The sequence below is a fragment of the Tiliqua scincoides genome, chromosome 4 (assembly GCF_035046505.1).
Source record: "Tiliqua scincoides isolate rTilSci1 chromosome 4, rTilSci1.hap2, whole genome shotgun sequence".
Taxonomy (NCBI): Eukaryota; Metazoa; Chordata; class Lepidosauria; order Squamata; family Scincidae; genus Tiliqua; species Tiliqua scincoides.
Genome location: NC_089824.1, coordinates 6886043 through 6909683, shown reverse-complemented (window position 1 = coordinate 6909683; position 23641 = coordinate 6886043). Strand labels below are relative to the sequence as shown.

Below are 23641 nucleotides of genomic sequence, written 5' to 3'. Positions count from 1 at the left end.
TCAGCAGACCTCTAAGTGGATGAGGGTGGCAGAGCGAGATGGGATCAGAAGGGATGTGTCCGGATACATTTTCTAAAAACCAATGAAGTTATGGACAAAGAACAATCATGGACCATTTGCTGTTTTTCACAAGCACACTTTCAATAAACAAAGTAGCTCTGCATTCCAGACCTAGGGACAATTCAAGACTCTTCGGCAGGACTCCAAGGCATGCCAGAGCTTTGGTGCTATGTAATTGCAAATATCAAAATGACATCAGAAATGATACACAGTGAAAGCAGGCAAGTAGTGACACAACCAAAAGGAATGTTTATTTGGTAAGTTCAGCTTACATATGATATAAATTTTTCCAGCATATATGTACAATGGATCAAATTCTGCTCTTAGGTTGTAACAGCTTTTAAATTAGAGAATGATTTATTTCCTCTATGTGAGGTTACATCAGTTCTACGTGAAAGCTGGCCAATTATATACCACACTGGAAGGCAGAAAAGAGACCCACTTACATTTCTAGAAAAGGAGGAGCTGAAAGGGTGTAATTCTGCATTGAAGCTCCGGCCAGAAATTCAGTGGGACTCTGAAAATTAAAAAGATAGAGACTAATGGAGCCATAGCAACTTTCCTTGGAATATGGGCCTGTGAGATGACACCTTAAGAAGAAAATGTACAATAAGAAACCCCCCACCTCCTGCATCCCCCCAAAAGCTGAGCAATCAGTTTCCTCTTTTGCACAGAGATGCAGGCCAGCAGGAAAACTGGTAGACTGCCAGAGCAGATAAGTTAGCAAAGGGAGGTGTAGATGCTACATTTCTATAATGAAACAGGACTTCAGAGGTCACTTTGTGCAGAACAATATCTATTAGTGAGCACAGACTTCAGGAAAGCAGTGAGACAGGGGCCTGCAAGATGGAGGAAACACATGCATATTATCTGCACAGAGGCACTCACAGCTATGGCAGGAGTTTCATAAAGAAACTCCAAGAGAGCACAAACATTTGCCCCTTTGGAAATGTTCTTTGCCATTAAGATGAGCGATCAGGATTAGCAGATAATGTAGCACATTTCCAATATTTTCTGCTCATTGAAAGAGAAAGTGTGTCATGAAATGACTGGAAATATGTTTAAAAAAGGAGTATACCAAGACTTCTCTGGTTATTTAGACAATGCTCCAGAGTAGAATAAATAAGTGTCCTATATTACTATAGCAGAGGACTGTGGAGAGGTTTTCAAAAGACAGAGTTAATTTTTATTGTTCCTTGTTCCCCAGTTTCCTTTAGAAGTTCAGCCACTTTGGTGGCACAGAAGACACCTTAAGTCACGGTGAAATCCTAAAACTTGGCAGACTTTCACTCCAAGTCAAGAGGCATCTGCTGATGTAGATGTATCCAACCAAGTAAAATCCAACATAAATGTAGATTACTATGGGCTGAAGACAAAATTTCATAGCCATGAGGTTGCTTTTAAGTGTGGCATTTTCTATGGTCCTTGAGTCCTTTGTGGGCAACTAAATACCATTATTCACAGCAATGGAGACTATTAGTTCAGGGAGGGGGACATTTTTCTCTCATTCTAACTGCAGAAAAATGGTGGGGAAGGGTGGCGCTGCTTTAAACAAAAATGCACAGTCATAGTTTCTGTACCAAGACCCCTGGATGGTCAACATCAGATCAGAAGACATCACACATCTATGTGCACTGAGAGAATAAGCTCCAAATGCATGCAAGAAGACATGCAAGCATCCACATGATATGGCGGTAGCTTCTATGGTCATGTCTGACATACAGGGATGTCCTTGCAATACTGTCGTTCAACATCTGTGGTGTTTCCACAGATGAATTAATTAATTAATTAAATGTGCACACAGTGAAGTCCATCTGAATTTATCTTTGGATTCCAAACAAGCATGCTAGGTGGTTGAAACATGGCTGGGGGTTGTTTGTGAAAATATTTTTCAAAGAACCATGACTTGTGAAGTAAAATGCAGGAATGTCAAATCAGGTTGAACGCTGTTGATGGTGTGACCTTCAAGTCAGTGTTTTGTTTTGTTTTAAATCCACTACCTGAATGACCAGACACTTAAGCGTATTCAGTGCAACAGAACTTACTTCTAGTAAAAAAAACAAAAAAGGCCTGCTAGCTATGTGTAATACACAGAGCAAGAAGTTTCACTCAGATTAAAAAGCAGTATCAAGGCTAGACTCTGCCAGTACCAGCTAAGACATTCTAAGTCATAGACTAACCCACGTTAGTTTACCATTTCAGTGTAAACCAGACATTTTTCAAAAACCAGTTGTGTGGTGTCACAGTTTGCCACACAGCCAACTCAGGGGCTGATTTAGCAATTTTTACACTCAGTTGTTAACAAGCAGTCCCGAAAGAGGGGGCTTTCTATTTCCACATCATTTCAGGAACAAACTGCATGGTTAAGAAAACCCAGGGTTTAAAGAAATGCAGTGCAACCAGTTCACCAGTTACTTTCTCTGACTAGTAAGGACAGAGGAGAAAGAAAGGGAAGTAGAACTAGAGTGATAAGATTCTTACTAGAGCCTTCTACCTGAGGAGTAACAATGGCAGGGCCATAGTGATTTCTTGCCATAAGAAGTGCTTAAAACATTTTTTATGGACTCTGCATGCCGAGGCAGTCACCATGCAAAGGTTTATTCTCAGTTTTTGCTAACTGATTTGTGAACTGGCAATGCTCACAAATGGCATGGCAATGCCATGAAATGGCATTGTTCTTACTGGCATGTTCCACCACTTCCTGCGTCATTTCAGACAGTCTAAGATGACCAACAAGAGTGGTTGAGTAAACTGGAGTACAGTGGATGAACATGAACATTACACCAAAACCAACAACACCATTCTGTGACCCAAGTTGAACACAGGCCCCAGACTGTGTGAACTTGACAGGAGAGAGGTGAAGAGGAGGTGAAGAGAGGGGAGAACAGGGTTGTATTCTCATGCCTACATCCGGAAGATTCTCAAATAATCCTAAAAGTTAAGGGGAAAGTGACAATAGCTGCCACTCAGTATGAAGCCTGCACCTAAGAATCTGGCTGCTAAAGCCCAATGTTGTATTTCAGCAACAAAGCAAGGATTGTTGCAACAGAAGAGCGGGAATCTTATGCTTTAAACTACCTGAAAAGTGGGGGAAATCCTCAATATACTCAGTTGCAACTTCTCAAACTTGACAAAGCAGCCGTCCAAAGTACTATCAGCCCATTGTGAAAAGGATCTGAATGCACCTCTAATCTAAGCCTGGAAAGCAACATATTGAGGTCAAGTGGAGGCCATGCCCAGTCTTGCTGAGCATGATGGCTGATGCAATATTGTATGGTACATTTACAACTTAGTCTGGATCACAGGATCCACAGCACGAATGTGAACACTGGGCAGGCAAAACCACGAGAGAGGAAGCTCCCTGCTGGTGCTGTCTTCATGGAATTTGATGTTCAAGTAGAAGTCACCCGTATAGAGGAAAAGGAGGGCTCCGATGCACACTGAGTTTTCTGTTGGCTTCACCTGCAAGAGATGAGTGAGAGACAGCAAGATAAAACCAGCAGATATTTACGGGCAGTAGGAAGCAGTTAAATAATTTCTTCCAAGCATTCCAAAACAATTTAGACACCTTCATAAAATGCACCTTATAATCAAAGAGAATTTTACACGGATTCTTAAAAAACGTGTGTGTTTATGAACAGATTTGAAATACAAAGAAACAGTAGAAACTCAGCACTGCTGAGGGAGCATCTGCACAGCTTCTGGAAGGATACGTTTTGTCTCACGAACCTTTTAAATTTCTATGAAAAGGTCAACAGGCATGTGTATGTGGGGAACCCATTGATATTTTATATCTGGACATTCAGAAGGTGTTTGGTATGGTCCCTCAGCAAAGGCTGCTGAAAAACTCTAGTCAGGCAGGTCATCTTATGGGTTAGGAACCAGTTGAAGACCAGGAAACAAAGAGTGGGTGTCAAATGGCAACTTCCACAGTGGAGTGAGGTGAAAAGCAGGGTGTCCCAATCTGTGTGTCTTGGAACCAGCACTTTTCAATTTGTTCATAAATGACCTGGAGTTCAGGATAAATAGCGAGGTAGCCAAGTTTGCAGACTATACTAAACTTTTATAGGTAGTGAAATCCAGAATGGATTGTGAAGAGCTCCAGAAGAATCTCTCCAAACTGGGAGAATGGGCAGCAAAATGTCAGATGTGTTTCAATGTAAGTAAGTGTGAAGTGATGCACACTGGGGCAAGGCAATCAAAATTTCACATTTATGCTGATGAGTCCTGAGCTGTCTGTGATAGATCAGGAGACTGATCTTGGGGTGGCGATGGACAGCTCAATGAAAGTATCAAACCAGTGTGCAGTGGCTGTAAAGAAGGTCAATTCCATGCTCAGGATAACTAAAAAATGGATTGAGAATAAAATGATCAATATTAGGACATGGTATAAATCGATGGTAAGGCCACATCTAGAATATAGTGGAACTGGAAAAGGTGCAGAAGAAAGTGACTATTGTGATTAGCGGACTGGGGGTGTTTGGGGCTCTGGGGGCACAGAAAGGAGGCACCTGGGGGGATACGCTTGAGACATAAAATTAAGCATGGGATGAACAGAGTGGATAGAGGAGTGTTCTTTTCCCTTTCACACAAGATCAGAACTAGGAGACATCTACCCAAATTGACAGGTGAGAGTGTTAGGACAGACAGGAGGAAATATTTCTTACCCAGTATGTAATTAATCTGTGGAACTCCTTGCACAGGACATTGTAAAGGCACCTGGACTAGATTACATTAAAAGGGATGGAGGAAGAGTCCATTACAGGTTCCAAGTCACAATGAATGTTGGCTTTAGAGGTAGCCTATCTTTGAATGCTGGATGCAAGGGAGTGGCAGCAGGAAGCAGGTATCTTATGTCATATGAGTTCCCAAAGGCATATGGTGGGGCACTGTGGAATACAGGAAGCTGGATGCAATGGGCCCTTGGTCTGATCCAGCAGGGCTCTTCTGTTTTTATGAGGCAAGCCACCAAATTCCTTGGAAGAAGGTTCCTCAATGTATAAGGTCACCTGTGTCTTCTGTCCTTAGAACTACTATATAAACACAGTGGACTCCTTTTGACACCAGAGACACTGACACACATCCTTTGTGTTCGGTAGAACAGATGATTTCTATAAGCTGCAGAATGTCCCATTTCCATTGCACTGCTAAGTTGCAGTCCTGCCATCAACTAGGCCTGGGGAAATCCCACTGACACCTACATGAACTGTGTGTGGCTATCTAGGTGCAGGACAGCAGCATTTAGAGCTACTAATCCTTATTAAAAGGTTTTCTGTAAGTACACATAGTGCTGTAGTTTCTTTTCTGGAAGCTGCAAAAAGTCTCTGTAATTTATAAATAAGGGCTACCACTATAAACAAAAGAGGTTAGCAGCTTATCTTATGAGGGAAGAGGAAGTGTTCCAATACAGCATGTTCCTGTGCAGGAGCTTATTTTCAAAGGTGGGGCCTCAATATCCATGAGGGATCTGTTATTATAGATTGGGGCCTTGGGATCCACCAGGGATCTGTTCTTGGACCCCCCCCCCCGCCGCAAAAACTGAAAACTGCAGTTTTGGCCCCTTTTAAAGCCTCCAAAGGCAACCAAAGCTGTGCTCTGGTAGCCTCCGGAGGCTTTCTGAAGCCTGCAGGGGCTGTGTGTGTCCGCTTGCGGCCTCTGCAGGCTTCAGAATGGTCCAAAAGGCTGAAAGGGTTCAGGTGGGGCCAAGTCTGGCTCAACATGGGTCCAGGGGAGATTTGGGAGGCATATAAAATCTATGTATAAACAGGTTCCATCGGTATATACATTCTTTAAATCGGTCAACAATACACAAACTGTGTGTACAATACACTGACAATGCTGTGCTACTAGCCCTAGAGACTGACACGGAAACTGTGTGTTCTCTTTCATCAGCTACTCTCCTGTCCGTCCATTAGCCCAAGGCAGCTTACAATATTTAAGCCATATGATAGATAAGACCAGAAAACAATAAAATATATATCAGAAAATCAAAGCTCCAGACAGAATCGTAAGAACAATCAGAACTACCTGAAATAACCTCCTGAGTCTTCCTAAAAAGGTGAGCCCTACATCATTTACCAGAAGTTAAAAGGGAGGTACAAGAAGACTGTATGTTCTCCAGCAGGTTGTTCCATAGGCAGAAAAGGCCCTGCTCGAGTTCCTTAGCTGGTGTCTTTCTCTAGATATGCAGGTCCCATGCCATTCAGGTTTGAAAAGGTTAAAACCAGTACACTGAACTGGAAATGGAAATGAACTGGTAACAAACGTGACTGTTCCAACAACTGGTTGAAAGCATTATCATGCTCTCTCATATCTGTTAAGTAAGCAAGCAAGGACTCTACAAACTGTACAGGTCCTGAAGCATTTTTAAAGGGAATTTGAGGGTATGAATGGCTTAAAGATACTTTAGTACATATCATTCTTGGAAGGAGCTTGAGGCCAGGATAGTCTGTCACTGAAAATCACTCTTATGCTTCAAGTTCAAAATAAGCATACGCTGCTGTATCCACCAGGGACTTTAATGGATAAAGAGATTGTTATATTTTCCTCTCCAAGTGGTGCAAATGGTTGAGAAACATCTGCCTCAAAGGCAAGCTTTCCTAGAATCTAGAGAGATCAATGTAAAAGCAAAGTTGCACTGTTCCTATTCTCTTTTATTACAGCTCCACACATTAGTCTCTAGTCATATCTTGTTGCTGGATTCCCAACATGAATGTCAGTCGCAAATTCAAATGGAACAGGAGCCAGTCCTGAAGAGCCAGACTCCAACCACCTTTTAACATTCCAAGGAGAGAGGAGGCACCAGGGAGATGGGTCCTTAGAGCCAGGATGGTGCAGTTGTTTGGGAGTTGCTTAGACCTGGAAGTTCCTGGTTCAAATCCCTTTTCAGCCATGAAGCTCTGATACATATAAATTGTAAGCTGCCTCTGGCATCAGCTTTCAGCAGAGGAAAGGCAGGTTAGAAATCTTTTAAATAAAAATAAACAAATAAATACTAACATAGGATCAAAGAATGTCTAGAGGTCATCTAGTCCAACCCTGTGATCACTGCAGGCAACTACAGCATCCCTGACAGGTAGCCATCTACTCTCTGCTTGAAAACTTTAAGTGAGAAGTACTGCCTGCTACTGCACAAGGTTGACTGTTCCAGGGCGGGGCAGCTCTTACAACTAGGAAATTCTTCCTCATATCCGGTCTAAATCTACTTCCCTATAGTTTCAACCCAAATGCTGTTATTTATTTTACTCAGAAGTAAACTCTTTGTGTTCAATAAGACTTTGGCTACAATCTTGTCTTACTCACAGGAAACAAAACACTTTTACCATTGGTTCTAGTCCTGTCCCCAGGAACCACAGAAAGGAAGTTTGCACCTTCTTCTGCATGACAGTCCTTCAGTACTTGAAGACATTTATCATACATGCCCTTAGTCTCCTCCAGGTTACACATATCGAGTCCTTTTATCAGTTAATCATAGGACATGGTTTCCAGACCCCTCACCATTTTGTTGCTCTCCTTTGAATCCAATCCAGCCTATTAATATCCTTACAAAGTGAAGGCCAAAACAGGATGCCATATTCCAAGTGAAGTATGACTCATGCAGAATAAAGTGGCCAATCACTTCTCATGCTCTGGAATCTTTGCCTCTTCTAACGCAGCCCAGTTATGAATTCAGTTTTCTTGCAGTTGCATCACACAACCGGCTCATGTTCAGTTTGTGGTCTATAAAGCCATCAAGAAATTTTTCCCGCATGCTGTTGCCAAGACAGGTTTTCCCCACCCTGTACCTGGGCCTCTTATTTTTTGTTCCTATGTACAGGAATTTCTGGAGGAAAAATCCATTACGGGTTACAAGCCATGATGCGTATGTGCAACCTCCTGATTTTAGAAATGGGCTATGTCAAATGCAAGGGAGGGCACCAGGATGAGGTCTCTTGTTGTCTGGTGTGCTCCCTGGGGCATTTGGTGGGCCGCTGTGAGATTCAGGAAGCTGGACTAGATGGGCCTATGGCCTGATCCAGTGGGGCTGTTCTTATGTTCTTAATTTATATTTCTCTGTGTTGAACCATCTTGATGACATGGGGCAAATGATCAAGGTTGTCAAGATCATTTTGAATTTCAATTCTGTCTTCCAGGGCATTGTCTTTTCTCTCCCACCCCAATTTTGTGTCATTTGCCCACTTGATAAACACCCACTTGATCCCCCCATCCAGATCGTTTATAAAAATTTTCAAGATCACCAGGCCCAAAACAGAGCTCTGTGGTACTCCACTCGACGCTTCCCTTCAGACTGATGTGGAGCCATATAACAGTACTAATTGGACACAATTCCTTAACCAACTCTGAACTCTCCTAATAGTAGCATTATCTAGCCCAGGTTTTCGCATGCTCTCCAGAAAGATGTCATGGGAGACTTTGACAAATGCTTTGCTGAAATCTAGATACATTATATGTCCACAGTGTTCCCACAGTCAACTAGGCTAGTCACTCTACCAAAGAAAGAGATGAGATTAGTTAGGCATGATTCTCTCTTGACAAGCCCATGCTGGCTCCTAGAAATCACCTCTTTATTTTCTAAGTGGTCACAGACATTTTGATAAATTGTCTGTTCCAGGATCTTTCCTGGTACTGAGGTCAAGCTGACCTGTCTGTAGTTTCCTGAATCTTCCTTTTTTAGAGATAGGATACATTTGGTTGTTTGTAGTCCTCAGGCACCTCACCCATTCACATTTCTGCTTGTTTACTTGTCTTCAAAAATTGGCAAGAATCAAGTCTGGCCTAACAAGCTGCTCAGGAGAAAATATTAGAGCAAAGCAGAAGGGTTATTAAAAGTGGCTGGATTTAAGGCAGCCAAGAGAAAGTCAAAGGGGAACATCAATCAAGGTAAAAGTGTTGGGCGGGGGGAGGTTCTCTTTCTACAGTTCTGATTCTGGCACAAAGGAAAGCAGTAGGAAAGCTGGCAAGTCAGCTCTTACGGCACAAATTTTTCTCAGCCTCACTCAGCTGCAGTATGAACAAGCCAACTGGGAACCAGGAAGCTTCGAAATATCTACCTCTGGAGGTTGATAAAGCTGCACTATTGAAAGCTGTCAAATTGTTCTGTACTCATCTGCACCAAGTGGGGGGGCTGGACTAGATGACCTCCAAGGTTTCTTCCAATTTGGACATTCTGTGAAACTCTATGAGTTTAGCAGCGCTCCATAAAGAGGCTTGGTATGGAGGATGTATCAGCAAGTCCCTTCCTACCGAGACCGGCTGTTCTCTAAAGCTTTCCTACATTACACAGTGGGAAATGCAGGTCTGCCAATGAAAGTACACGATAGAGAGCCACAAGCAACGCTGACTTCTAAATAACCAGACACACGAGATGCATCTTTATAGCACCTTTATAGATACACATTTGTCCTCGTGATTCTCTGCACATATCTTTTCTGTACTCATAAGGAAATGCAAGCCAAATCCTATGGCTTCCCCATCCATAGCACGCAAACAGGTCAAAACGAGCTGTGCTGCATGCTATGGTGTGTGGGGTGCAGATTGGGAGGCTTGGGAGGGGAAAGGGTTCTTTAACCCTTCATAATCCTCCTCTCAACAATGCGTCTGCTCAACAATGGGATGCAGGGGAGGGCGCCAGGACACAGGTTGTATCTTGTTGTCTTGTGTGCTCCCTGAAGTATTGGTGTGCCGCTGCGAGATACAGGAAGCTGGACCAAATGGGACTTGGGCCTGATTCAGCACAGCTTTTCTTATGTTCTTAATGTCTCCTCAGAACTGCACCAGCACTTTAGTTAGAGCAATTTCAAGGAGACAAAGGGAGCATGCCGGCTGCTACGAGAGAAGTTGGCATCCAGTGCAAGTCTCATGTGCCCGGTGCTACCCCCTCCTGCCGCACCCCAGCCCTTTCCCCATCCCACCCTGTATTGCCCTCCCCATTGCCTTATTGTGGGTGGCTCTGGCCTCTTTGACAGTGTTCTGGAAGCAAGCTATTTTACACGCTACTGGAGTGCTATTTGCGGAAGTCAGAAAGCAGCTACTGCTACTAGTTCCAGCTGCCGTGGAGCACAAAAGGCTGTGCTCTGTGTAAATGGGTTGTTCTTATTTTCCTCTATCTATTTTTGAAAGTGACCATTCACAGTTATTGGCAGAGTTCCTGGCAGCTTCTTCCTGTGCTATTGTATGCTGCTCCAGCAATGCGTGAATTAAGACACATCACTGTCACTGTCCACATGGCTCCTTCATACACATGTTACAGGAGCTGCATGGGTAAGACTCACAGAACTCCCACTCCTGCAAGGCCCTGAGTGTTGTACAATTCTTTCTTTGCTCATCTCCCAAATCACTCTGGGAAGCAGGTTAGGCTGGAAAGAGAGATTAGCCCAGGGCACTGACATTTCCTCCACATGCATTGATTGGAATACTCTGCACATATGCTGTCTTCATCACTTACAATAGAAGGCTGTGACAGTTCGTATCTGTCCTGCAGCACAGAAAGAAACCTATCATTTTACACACAGTTTCCCACTCTCATAAGGCTTTGTGCAAATTAGAGTAAATTAACACCATGTTGTAATTGACTCAGCAAGGGACATATTTGAAATAGCAATGCAGACATGAATCCTGCACCTGAGAGGTGGAACACTGTTTTTTCTTTCTCTTTTTAAAAGCACAGGTGCAGAAAAGTCTAGATCTGGAGTTAGTCCTCTCCACACAAACACTGGGACTTCCAGCTAAGACACTCAACACTGAAATCTTCCCTTTGCCTCTGTGATGTGGTGGATGAGGAATTTAAGGCATCTTTCTGAGAAATCACTGAGCAAAGCTGCACAAGCCAGTACTGCTTCTTCTCTGTTTAGCATATGGAGAAAACGCACAACCGGATGAAATACTTTCCATTCTGGACTTACTGTATCAATATGAAAGGTGTTGGATCCAACGAATGTGACGCCATCCTGAAGATCATAGTTGTGGATGCCATTCTGGTAATCTTGGTACGGAACGACCGTGAGAGCAAAGGGGCCAACACTGCATTTGCTCCAATTGGTCAGCTTCACCTCCAGCTTCACAGGGTCCCCAACTGTGCAATCTGCTACAATATCGCAGTCACAGAGCTTTCCCTCCACCAACACATCTGTAATGCAAAGACCAAAACATGGATTTAGCTGTTTGTTCTCCAAGAACTGAGAATTCTGAACAGTTCTTGGCACCAAAACAAAACAGTGGAAACTTGCAGCTGAAAACAAACACAACTACCCCCCCCCCGTGTGTGTTTACATACATATATTTGTTAAACCGATCGATGCAATGTGAGAAATTGTTCTATAGTATTTATTCATACATGACTTACCAGCACCCTGGGATGTAGGTAGCTATGATACATGTTGTTTAGATAGAGAATGACTGACAGATAGACTTACCCGAGTCACCAAGGGAGTGTGTGTCTAGGATGGAAAATATTTAGAATATCCTTTTTCACTGGAGTGACTCCACAGTGGATAAAAATAATACATTGGAAGCATGAGAAATGCCGCATAACAGGCAGGTTCTGTATAACTGATTTATTTTATACACACCTTGAATGTTTTTGCAGATTCACAGCCTAAGCAAAAAGAACGATTCCTTCCCTAAGGAGCTTACACAATATATTGTGGTTTGAAGAGGCATCAGATGGAGGGGAGAAAACGGAAGAGGCCAGGGTTTGAGCCAAATATGAAAGTTATACATACTTAGATTTGATTGCAGTTATGTTCTGAAGACGGGTGAGCACACACAGGTATACTTGGGTGTGAGGAGGGATTTGGAGAGGGAGAGAGAAACAGCACGATTCACTACTGCAGTGGTATTCAGACTGGGGCGTCGCGATGCCCCAGACTGAGGGCTCTGGCTTCTGCCGCTTAAGGGGAAGGGGGGAAGGCAGTGATGCAATCCCCAGGATTGTGTCGCTCCAGCGCGATCGCTCTACTTTCACTTCAAAGCGGCTGGGGAGCCCTGCAGGCGCTCGCACAGGGCTCCCCGCACCCCGGGAAGGCTGCTGCAGGGACTGGTGAGTACATCCCAGTCCCTGCAGCCCCCCTGAGCAGCGCAATCCTGGGGGTCACGTCGCTGCCTTCCCCCTGCCTCCGCTGCCTCCCTCCCTCCCCTTAAAGACTTAGCGGCTCTCAAACTCTCCCAGAGATACCTCTCCCAGAGAGTTTGAGAACCATTGCACTAGTGTGAAAAGCATCAAGAATCTCAGAAATAAACAATGTAAACAATGACACAAAGCTTTTAGGAAGATCCTGATCTGTCTACAAAACCTCCTTTGGCCCACATCTCAGTAGAAATGCTGAGATATCCCAGTGGTCATAAATCTCACACCTAATGGGATTCAAAGGTTTAGCAATCTGATTAGGTATTGTGAGTTCTTTGACTCATCATCTACTTTTGTGATAAGGCTAACATACACATACCTCCTCACACAGATTTGCAACAGGTAAAGACAATTAATGATTAGACTTTCTAAAATGGCCTTTGTCACTATCACCACTAGAGCTGACCTCAGGTTCCTTGGAACCTTGGGACAAACCCCGCACTGGAGCCTCCAGAGTACGTTCAGCCCCTGCATTCCTCTCCCATGTTTAACAGCAGCAGATGATGGGCAGCAGTGGCAAATGGCTCTCCTGCTCTCCCAAATGGCCAGTGGGAGATCCTCTACAGCAGCCATTTGCAAGCTTTTTCAGCTCACGGCACACTGTTAAGGCACTAAAATTGTCAAGGCACGCTCCCAGTTTTTTACTTACATTAAATTGCTATATTACAATTAATTTTTAATTAATATAATTAATACAATTAAATCATTACATGAAAAGAGTACAGTCCTAACCAGAAGTAAGTCCTATTTTGTTCAATGGGGCTTACTCTTAGGAAAGTGTGGTTAGGATTGCAGCCTAAGACTTGGGGGGGGGGGGATGTTCCTGTGGGACTTACTTCTGAGTAGACATGCCTAGGATTGGGCTTTTGGTTGCACTCTTTTTTCTCAAATACATGAGCAGGTAATTGGCACTTCTCTCTCCTCCTCTTCCCCACCCACCCCCCTCCCACTGGGACATCCCCCCTCATCTCATAATTGTAGTCAGCACTTCTCCTACTATCCCTCCCCTCACTGGTCCACACCTTCCAAAGGTCCAGAATCACTTGCCTCACATTCCCCCCCCCCCATTGCCTGCTCCTGTATTTCAGAAAAAGTGTGACTAGTAGACACTTTGCCCAATCCTAGGCATGTCTACTCAGAAGTAAGTCCCATTATAGTCAATGGGGCTTACTTCCAGGAAAGTGGGGCTAGGAGAGGAACTCGAGAGCCCAGCCCAGCCCAGGTGTGTCTACTCAGAAGTAAGTCCCATTATAGTCAATGGGGCTTACTCCCAGGAAAGTGTGAATAGGATTGTGGCCCAACACCCCTCCTCTGAAAGGCAAAGGCAAGGCAGGGAGGGTCTCTTTGGGGAGCTGCAGGCAACTGTGGCAAGGAGAAGGGACTTTCGTGGACCCTCAGCCAGCCCATTCTTCAGCTGCTGGCCTCAGCAGACTCATACCTGCTTGCCTGTCCCTGGCTCCCTCCTTCTCACTCACTCCGCCCAGACCTCCTCCAGGCTTCTCTCACTGCCCACTCAGCACGAAGGGCAAACAACTTGATACCCAATCTTAGGCGTGTCTACTCAGAAGTAAGCCCCATAATAGTCAATGGGGCTTACTCCTAGGTAAAGGAGGATTGGGTTGCAGCCTTCCTCTTGCTCATAGCAGGAGATGCAAAGCAGCCTGGGCTGCTCCTGCTGCCTGCCTCCTCTGGCACCCTCACGGCACACTAGTGTGCCATAGCACAGCGGTTAAAAACCGCTGCTCTGTAGGTTCCATCTGGGAGATGCTTCCATTTGTGGATGAGATGCTGGACAAAGCAGTGTGTGAATCTTTTAGCTGACTCATACCCCCACTACTACTGGTATGCGGGGGTCTTCAGGGGAAAACCTAACTGGGTGGCATCTCTGATCAGTGTGTGTCCTTGGTTAGTGCCCAACCTGGCTGCCATCCTGATGCCACCCCTGCTAATCGCTCACACCAGTTCCTTCAGATGCTAATTTCATCTTCAGGAAGGGCCAATTTAACTATATGGTCAGCCACTTGTCACTGTTTTGGGAGTAAATCATTACTGGATCTAAGATTCAAACACTCTAAATCTTCAGCTCAGCAGCCAAATGGGGACTCCTACCTTCAACTTGCTGGGAGTGAGATTAAAAAGAAAAATTATTACTGTTTTGGAAAAGGAGAAGATGAGAGGCGAAGCTGAATGCTGCCGTAACAATTAAAAGGTGCTGGCAGGCTGGAAAATCAGGCTGGCAGGGGAAGCACACAGCGCGTGGCTGCCTCTCATTGGGGGACCAGATGCATGGCATTCTGGCAAGATACTCTTTTCACTCTCCCGGACCAGACAAATACAATCAATGAACTAAATGATGCAAAGCCTTTTCTCTGGCCTGCAACCTGGAACAGGGGTGCTGTTTGGGGAGGAGGACAAAGCACACATCCCTTTGTGTTTCAGTCACATCTCTGGCCATCTCACTGGTTCTACATATTGAGTGACTTGTGCTTGTACACAATTACATGGGTCTGTATCACTGGCACCTGGCGAGATTTGGGTGCTTGTAATGTATTTTTCAAAAAAACATTTATCTGCCTTTCTAGAAAACAACAACTGACAGTCACTTCTTGCATTGCCACACGAGATCCGATACCCATCCAGTGTGTATTTACATTTTTGTAAGTTCTTTGGCACCCCTGATGAGGTTAATGAAATTCTGGGCAGATCTCAATTTGCACAGGGGTTGTGTTCCTGGATATGGTTCCATTCTATCCCCTTTGCTGTTTAATACCTACATAAAATACTGGGATAAGCCATCTAGGAATTTGGAGTTGGCTGTCACCAATATGGGGATGACAGCTAGTTCCCTCTTTTCTTTCTTCCATCTTTGAGGGTGGCAGTCAAAATCCTGGAGTGCTGCCTAGAGGCAATTAAAAACTGGATGAGGGCAAACAAGTTGAAACTAAATCCAGATGCTGGATCATCAATCTGCTCTGACTGGGGTTGCAGTCCCTCTGCAGGTGCAGGTTTGCAGCTTGGGGGTCCTTTAGGATGAACAGCTCCTCTTGGACTGGCTAGTGGCAGATGTCAACAGGGGGTCCTTTGCCCAGCTTTGGCTTGTGCACCAGCTGTGACTGTACCTGTGCAGTTCCGACCTGACCACAGTGCCCCAGGTCCTACTGACACTGTGATTAGATTACTACAATACTCCACGTGGAACCGCCCTTGAAGATGGTCCAGAAACTGCAGCTAATACAGAACGTGGCAGGAAGCTACGGCTTCCCCAGGTCTCCTAATGTCTTATAAGGCATGAAAAATGTCACTTCCAGCTTCACAGAGAAACCGAAAGTTGCATTTTTTTTACCTTAAGGTTCAGTCTGAGCCCGACACAGGCTGTGGGTAGACATCTGTGGCCTCTGCTGGGCTCGGAGGACACTCTGGAGGCAAGGCGAGGGGAGCAGAGTTCCCCTTGGCTCCAGAGGGTGGGGGGAGGTGTTTGCCCGTATCTGCGGTTTCACTTAAATTCTGTATGTATTTCATATCAGTTCACTGCTTTTGTAACACGCATTTATGCTTGGAATAAAAGATCTGTGTGATTGCTGGAGATAAATGAAGGAAATGCTCCGACAGTCGTATTCAGATGGTTGGGGTCTAGACAACTTCTATTGCACTACCTGTGTTCTGATTCACAAATGTTATATGGGACCCTCTTGTCAGTCCTAGCCCCACTTGTCTTCTACGATATTTTCAGCTGAGCATCCCAATACCCCATGGGAGTAACCCTGCATGAACTAGAACTGAGATAAGGCTGAAGATCAGGCTGAGATTCATTTGGTCATTGGAAAGGACTGAAGTAAGTCACCTCTCTCAGCAACTTCTATCCCTGATGCTAAGTAAAGCTTGGGTCTAGCCGAGTGATTTTCAGCCTTTTTCGTCTCATGACACACTGACAAAGTACTAAAATTGTCAAGGCACACCATCAATCTTTTGACAATTGACAAGGCACAACATGCTGTTGGTGGGGGGCTCACATCCCCCAACGGCCCTACTAATAAATGACCCTCCCATGGCACACTTGCCATTTGCAGCACACTGGTTGAAAATGACTAGTCTAGTCATACTTGGATGGAAGATTAGAATCATACAATACGCATGCTACTCGGATAAGAATGAATTAGTAAATACATTAAATGCAGTTCCAAATTTAAAAGGTCTTAAATTATTTCCAGAAAATGTGCAGGGTTTTGTTAATTCATGGGATTCCAGAAATGAGCCATGGGCCACGATAATGACTCTCTCAGAAAAGATGAGACTCTCACAGACCAGAGCCAAGATGATGCTACACAGCTTGAAAGTTTCTTGCCTTTAAAATACAAGCCATTTGAGCACATACTGCCTTTTTAAGAAAAAGAACATTCAACAATCAAACCAGAAATCAAGGCAATCATAAGCATCACATGCATTCAGAAGCCATAACCGCAAGAAGAATCTACGTACATCACATAATATCCAAACACCAAAGCTAATTTGTGGAACAGTCTGTTGCTTTTATAATCGCTTTTAGCTGCTTAATTTCTGGCAACCTTCTCATGCATGAAAAACATTTCAAAATTGTATTAGTATCATTTTGTTTCCTTCCAAAATTAAATGAGAGGAAAAAAAGATAATCCCAAATGATGTTCTAACAAGAGTAAGTAGCAATGACTCTCTGGAGCCTGACTGCATTCTTCTGAAAAAAATTTCATTGTATGCAGTGGTTAGTGGACTGAAAGAAAAACTAACTCTGCAGTGGTTGTCAGGATGCATATTTTCTTTCAGAATCAAAGTATGTGAACTAGCCTTTCCAGGCACACAAGAGGGTGATTCCAAGGCAAGCAGAGGGATGCATAGCATTGAATTCAGGTGGCAACTAGGGACAGAGGGGCGTCCAAGGACAACTACGTGATCCAGAGCTAAAAGGGCAATCCACCTATAAGTCAATCTCACTGATAAGTCAAGTGTAGGTTTTGAGGCAAGAATCATGGAATTTTCCTATGACCCTTGGATAAGTCGGGGTCATAAACTTAGGGGGGGTGTCTGATTATAGTTTTGTCTGATTTTACCCTAGGCGAGATCCTGAAAAATAACCTACCAGTAATTGTTACCTAAGAACTGACAGTCTCTAATTTATTAAAAATATAGTAAAAGATCATAAGATTCATTTTTATTCATAAACATTTAAATTCTGGTCTTCACCATCTTTTTGTAAACACTATCAGAGAGTAATTGCACTGTAAACAACATACTAATAGAACAGTGGTTCCCAACCTGGGGTTCATGTAACCCCAGGGGTACTCAACAGGACCTTTAGGGGTACTTGAAAGAGAATGGAATAATGGCAGTGCTCCAGAATGCCTTGCAGGGCCAGCAAGGCAGGAAGGGAGGTAGCTAGTTGACTGTGAAAGCACCACCAATAGCTAATTTTTGGTGATCAATTCATGCATGAACCAGTGATTGAAAACCAGCACAGGAAAAAAAACTAAAACATAAAAAAAGTGATATCACTCAGAATTTCTCAGGACACTTCTGGTGCAAAACAGCGCAAACACAGAATCTTCTGCCTTTCAAAGAGAAAACACTGTGATAAAAACATGAAGTCTGGGCTTTCATATAGAGGAGATGAGGGCTTGTATTATTGCAAACAGTTTGCTAATGTGAAGGGTACAATTTCTGGAAATGGACTGCCAAGGGATATGCAAGTTTAAAAGGTTGGCAACCACTACAGGAGATCCATGAAACAAATCCACCTGTAAGGTGTCTGGTGTGTTAAGCCATAAGCTCCACATATAGCATACAACTTAGAACACAACTGGGAGTGTGCAATTCAATTCACAGCAGAGACAAGCAACAGCAAATGGCTGTGACCAAGTGCAGCTGCACATAGCTGAAACCCTATTTACACAGAAGCAGACCCATTGCTTTATTCGTAAGTAATGAGACCCATTCGAAGTAATAAGACCCATTGGGTGTTATTCGAAAGTAATGGTGCTCTGAACTGTAGTTTGTGAGACATTTGATGGGAATGTTTCCACTTTCAGGGAAGGTGCATCCTGCAGCTGGAACAAGCCCACCCTCACCTGGTCTGAGGGCTGTTTCCTCCTCTTGATTTACAGCAGGATCAAGGCTGTCAGGGGGGCTTCACTCTTACAGAAGTGGGGTGATTCTGGGGAGCAGGTTCAGCTCTGCTCTGTGTCTTGGGGAGATGTGCCAATGGAAACTGCTGTCTGCTGCTCTAATCAGTTTCCTGGTCAGTTTTCCTGATCCCAAGGCTTGTAAATAGGGGGCAGAGAAAGAGGGACAGTGGGGAAGGGAGAAGAGAAGGGGGGCACAGCAGGTGAGGAGAAGGGGGAGAAAACAATTCAACAGAGTGAAGGCTGGTGGAGGGAAGAGAGGGGCTGGGGCTGAAGGGCAGAGAGAAGCAGGCAGTGCAGGAGTGGGGGTGGGAGGGAGGGAGGCTGTGTGGGGGGCTCCCCTCCTCCCTCTCGCTCAGAAGAAGCAGATGCAGAGCTGTAGACTGCATGAAGAAGCAGCCCTCCCGTCTCTCTCCCAGTCTTCAAGCTACAATTCTTTCCTGGGAGTAAGCTCCATTGACAATAATGGAACACTTCTGAGTAGGCATGCACAGGCTTGGGCTCAAAGGCTGCCATCCTATGCGCACTTTCCTGGGAGTAAGCCCCATTGAGGACATGCATGGGATGCGCTCCAGGCACCTGCTCCCTCGCTCCCCTTTCCTGTCCTTGCAAAGACTAGCAGGGGCGGAAGAGGAGGAAGTCAGAGCTGAGGAGACCAGGCTGAGCGGGCGGGACTGCAATGCCCACGAGAAGCGAGGAGGACGGACCGGCAGGTGAGCCGAGCAGCTCCGTCAGGCTCCCCGCTTGAGGTGTGGAGTCGGGCGCTTCCTAAGCGCGTGGTGGGGGAGCGGGTAGTGCGTCACCCTCCCCAGCAGCACCATTGCTGCTGTGCAGTGTGCCTGAAACAGCCCTGACCCCGAGTGGCCCCGCAGATAAGGCGAAGGGTTGATTCAGGAGCTATCTGTTGGGACAAATTTATCGCCCCATAGGCGAGTATCTACGGTAAATGTGTAGCTTCCATTCAGTTTTTCAGTGAGAACGTCTAAGCCAGCCAGCCTTCCAGACAGAGAACAAAGAAAACACTAAGACAGAAAGCGAAAATGGCTGAATAACAAGTGGAAATTTTTTTGTAGATATTAATGGATTGAATTCTCCTCAGAAGTGAGGAGTATTCCATTAATTATGTCAAATCAAAGCAGATGTAAATGAAAACAAAGTTGGAACACAAATATTAAGATAATTAAAGTGGTATTAAGATAATTAAAGTGGTATCTTCTAAAGAGAATTTATATAAATAGTTTTACAGATGATATTTAATTCCAGAGTAAGCAGCAAAAATGTACCCTGGGTCATCAAATAATTGTGAGATATGCAAAGAGAATGAGGGAATTCTTTATTATATGTGGTGGATATGTGGAAAGTAAAGAAATATTGGAAAATGATATATATTGTTACAAGAGATATTGAATTGTGTAGCACCATTCAAACCAGAAATATTTTTCTTAAATGTGATATCAGAAATTGAAGACCAATATAAGAAACATTTTATTGCACATATCAGTATAGCAGCAAGAATATTGTATGTGCAAAATCTGAAGTCTTTTATGACTGGATAAATAATTTTAGTTAAACAATAGCGATTGTTTAGTTAAATCATTAATTAGTATAATGACAATATGATAATTTCTGTATCAATGACTATTTTTTTTCAGTCGTTGTTGATTTCTTTTTTGGATTAAGATATGTTGTAATCTATGGCCAATATCCCCATGTGTAACCTATGTAGTCCCAGCCCTAAGTTTAACGCATTTTCCTTACCTGTATCTATAATAAATAAATAAATAAACTTTGCACACACACAAAAATAAACCAGCCAGCCTTCCAAGATCAGTGAGCTAAGCATTGTACTTTCCAGCGAACATCAACCCGTGTGAAGATTTAATTGAAGAAAGTTGTACTGCCTCCAAATTTGGGCAATAGTCTCAGGATTGAGGGACACTTAAAGGGAACACTGATCAACAGTTTGCCAAGGATAGATCTGGGAATTAAAAGTGACCTGATGAAATGGAGAGGAAGCTACTGCGACCCTAGTGAACAAATTTAAGAAGTGAAACTGTACTTTTGAAATAGACCCCCCTTTTTCCATTGTTTGTACCTAGTATCAAACCAATAGCTATTAAGAACACTCACGTGAAAATCATAATGAGTTCAAAGGTAGATTTTCCCAATTGACCCAATTGTAGCTTGTGACCCATAACAGAGCGTCCTGTGCTTAGAAAATACAATGTCTGTGTGTAAGAAATCCACCCACATTACCAACGGTCAAATTATTACACTGCCCTACAACTTTTGTGACTCTGCACTTGAGAAGCATATAGCCCTATGACCGTATCAAAGCCTTTAGGATCCAACACCAGCATCCCCATCAAATCTGCTGATTTCCTGGGTGGAAATGTGTACGTTTGTCCTTTAACCCATCTGAGTTTGATTCACTGCTCTGCACCGACTACAGCATTCAAAATACTATTTTTGCACTAGCAAACAATGCTGTTCTCTGATGAGAAAGAAGCCTGGTCTGCAATCTAGTCCCAAGATTTTTATTTGTCTTTTCCCCACACCATAACAGGGAGATGTAATGAGACGTGCCCCAGGCTGTTTGAAAATACTTTTGGAGCTAAAAGTTAATGGAGAGAACATCGTATCGTACAGCCATAATCATGTGGGGCTGGAACCATGCCTGCTATTTAAGCAAAAGTGGTCAGCAGAGAATGACAGGCCTCTCCAAGGATGCCACACTGCTAAAGGAAATGGTGACAGTGTTTGAAATTGGCACACACACACACACACACACACACACACCCCTACATGTTATGAGACAGGCTTAAACTACAAAATGCTGCCTTCCAAAACTCTAGCCTCCCAGGTTGAACATTCAGCTCCTGGGCATAAACAAAATAAAGAAAGGGTGACAGTGACAATTCTAGCCCGGTAATCACGGGTAATCTAGCCTAACGCTACAGGTAATAATGTCTCTTCCTCCTCATGTCACCTCATTTGTGTCATCCTATGGACTAGGGTGTGCTCAATGCATTAAAGAAAAATATAATTGTAAATTTTTATGATGATCATTGGGATGATAGATTATGAAGATGGCATTCTAGGTAAGCTAAGGAAAATGAACTTAAAAGATGGTATTGCACAGTCATGGGAAGAGATCGCATCACAAACTCTGGCAACATCATGGAGAAAGGTGCTTTGGGAAGATGTGGCACTCCTTGCCACAGGATGTGGTGCTGGTGTCTAGCCTAGACGCCTTTAAAAGGGGATTGGACAAGTTTCTGGAGGAAAAATCCATTATGGGGTACAAGCCATGATGTGGATGCGCAACCTCCTGATTTTAGAAATGGGTTATGTCAGAATGCCAGATGCAAGGGAGGGCACCAGGATGCAAGTCTCTTGTTATCTGGTGTGCTCCCTGGGGCATTTGGTGGGCCGCTGTGAGATACAGGAAGCTGGACTAGATGGGCCTGTGGCCTGATCCAGTGGGGCTGTTCTTATGTTCTTATAAGATGAAAATACACAAAAAATGGTGCAAGAAAATTGTGGTATCTCTGTTACAATAAATTCCAGGCTGTGAAAAAGTGAATGATGATGATATAAAGGAATGGGCGGATGAAGAGAAGCAATAGGAACTGACTGACCACAGCATAATAACTCTGGCAAATCAGGATGACAATGACCATGGCGCTGGGACAAAACGAAAGAGAAGGAGTCATAGTGGAGGAGTTAAGACTCAAGGCAGAGCCTTGACTGAACTCTTAACTGAACAACAAGGGGAGGCAGTTGCTTCTGATGTCATGTTACTGAGATCCAGGCACGATGTCGCTGCAAGGAGAGATGCCCAGCTAGGAAACAAATTTCAATCACTCATGTAACTTGCGTTTGGCCATACTGTACGCTAAATGTGGTATTTAATTAAGCTAACATTGTTCACTTTACTTGTTTGAAACCTATTTCTTCCATTTGTTTCTCGCGCGCGCGACCCCCCCCCCCCCCTTATCTGACGTTTTTGGAAATCTGAACATCAGTCAGTCACCTTTAGGTTGGATAATCAGGACTCTGAGTATTCAGACAGAGTTAAAGCAAGGGTTATCTCAGAGATGTATACAGAAATATTTCAGTTTGTGAAAGTAATAATGTTTTTAAACTAAGCCTATTGTGTCTTAATGGACCACAAGCCCACTGTAGCACACCTGTAATGAAACAGAAGTCCACTGTAGCATAGCAAGCAGGCGCAAGTACATATTTAACCAGGAAATGACACAGTAAGCTATTTTAACATATCAAACACACATCCACACAGAACAGTTAGGAGATTAGATTTTGCCATGTTGGCAAGACAAGGTGAAGCTGTGTTATATTTCACTAGATCATGGGGCATTCTGACTTCAACTCAGTGGCATATTACAGGAAGACAGGAAAGTGAATACATTACTCTGTATTAATGGGCAGGTTGATGATTTACAGAATTGCAGTAGCTGTGTAAATATGAATGCTAAAACACCAGGTTTTGGAGGCCTTGCTGAAACCAGTCACGATTATGACACAATGAGCTGGAAGTGACTGGAAACCTTTGAGACCTTACTCAGAGACATCCTCCTCATCTCGGCATTTTACATATGGTAGGGTGGGATATGTAGCTGCTTCAACGTACAGGTCTTGGTTCCCCAAATCTTCTTCGCTCCCTTTCTTGCTGTCACTCACTTGCACTCCCACCCATTTAAAAGAAGAGGTCACAAGAGAATTTTCTAGCATTTCAGTGGTTCAAAACAATCATCGAAAAGATTCTACGAATGGTAAGCTACGATTCTGAGGATAGAATCTACAAATCTATGTAGCTATAAAGATTCTAAGGTTAGCTGTTTAATGCAAATGCTTACGCTAGTTAATTCTATATTTGCCTTCCTCTTTTATTATCACAGAACAGGAAAGATGATTTGTGGCTACTTTCCCCAAAAACACATGCATTAAATAAGAGCCACCTTTCACTTTTCAATTTATACCAAACCTATACCTGAAAATGCAACTTGAGAACTGCAGTAGATGCCGTTGCTAAGTAAAATGTCATGAATAGGAGAGCAGTCTTGAAGATGTCTGGGTTGTATGGTCATAATGTCTCCTTCAAAGAATGCAAGCTGTGTCATGTTCATAAATAAGCAATTTTTAGAAAGGGAAATTGAGCAACCAAGAGATTAGAAAACTGTGCGGCAGATAGAAACACATCTGTGTTTGCCATGATAAAATTCAGCTCTCACAGGAGAGCCCAGCTGCCTGGCACAACCTTCGAAGACCAGATGGGTACCACTAT

The 23641-nt window shown here is 43.8% G+C and overlaps 1 protein-coding gene across 1 annotated transcript in view; it reads right to left on the bottom strand.

The window, feature by feature from the left end:
• Positions 1–289: 289 nt before the first annotated feature.
• Positions 290–23641, bottom strand: part of TRAPPC9 (trafficking protein particle complex subunit 9) — a 334571-nt gene continuing 311219 nt past the window's right edge. The window contains exons 22-23 of the mRNA XM_066625482.1: positions 10962–11185; positions 290–3522 (exon numbers count right to left, since the gene is read on the bottom strand). Of these exons, the coding sequence (XP_066481579.1) occupies positions 3343–3522; positions 10962–11185 (404 nt within the window). The 3' untranslated portion in view covers positions 290–3342. The remainder of the gene's footprint in view (positions 3523–10961; positions 11186–23641) is intronic.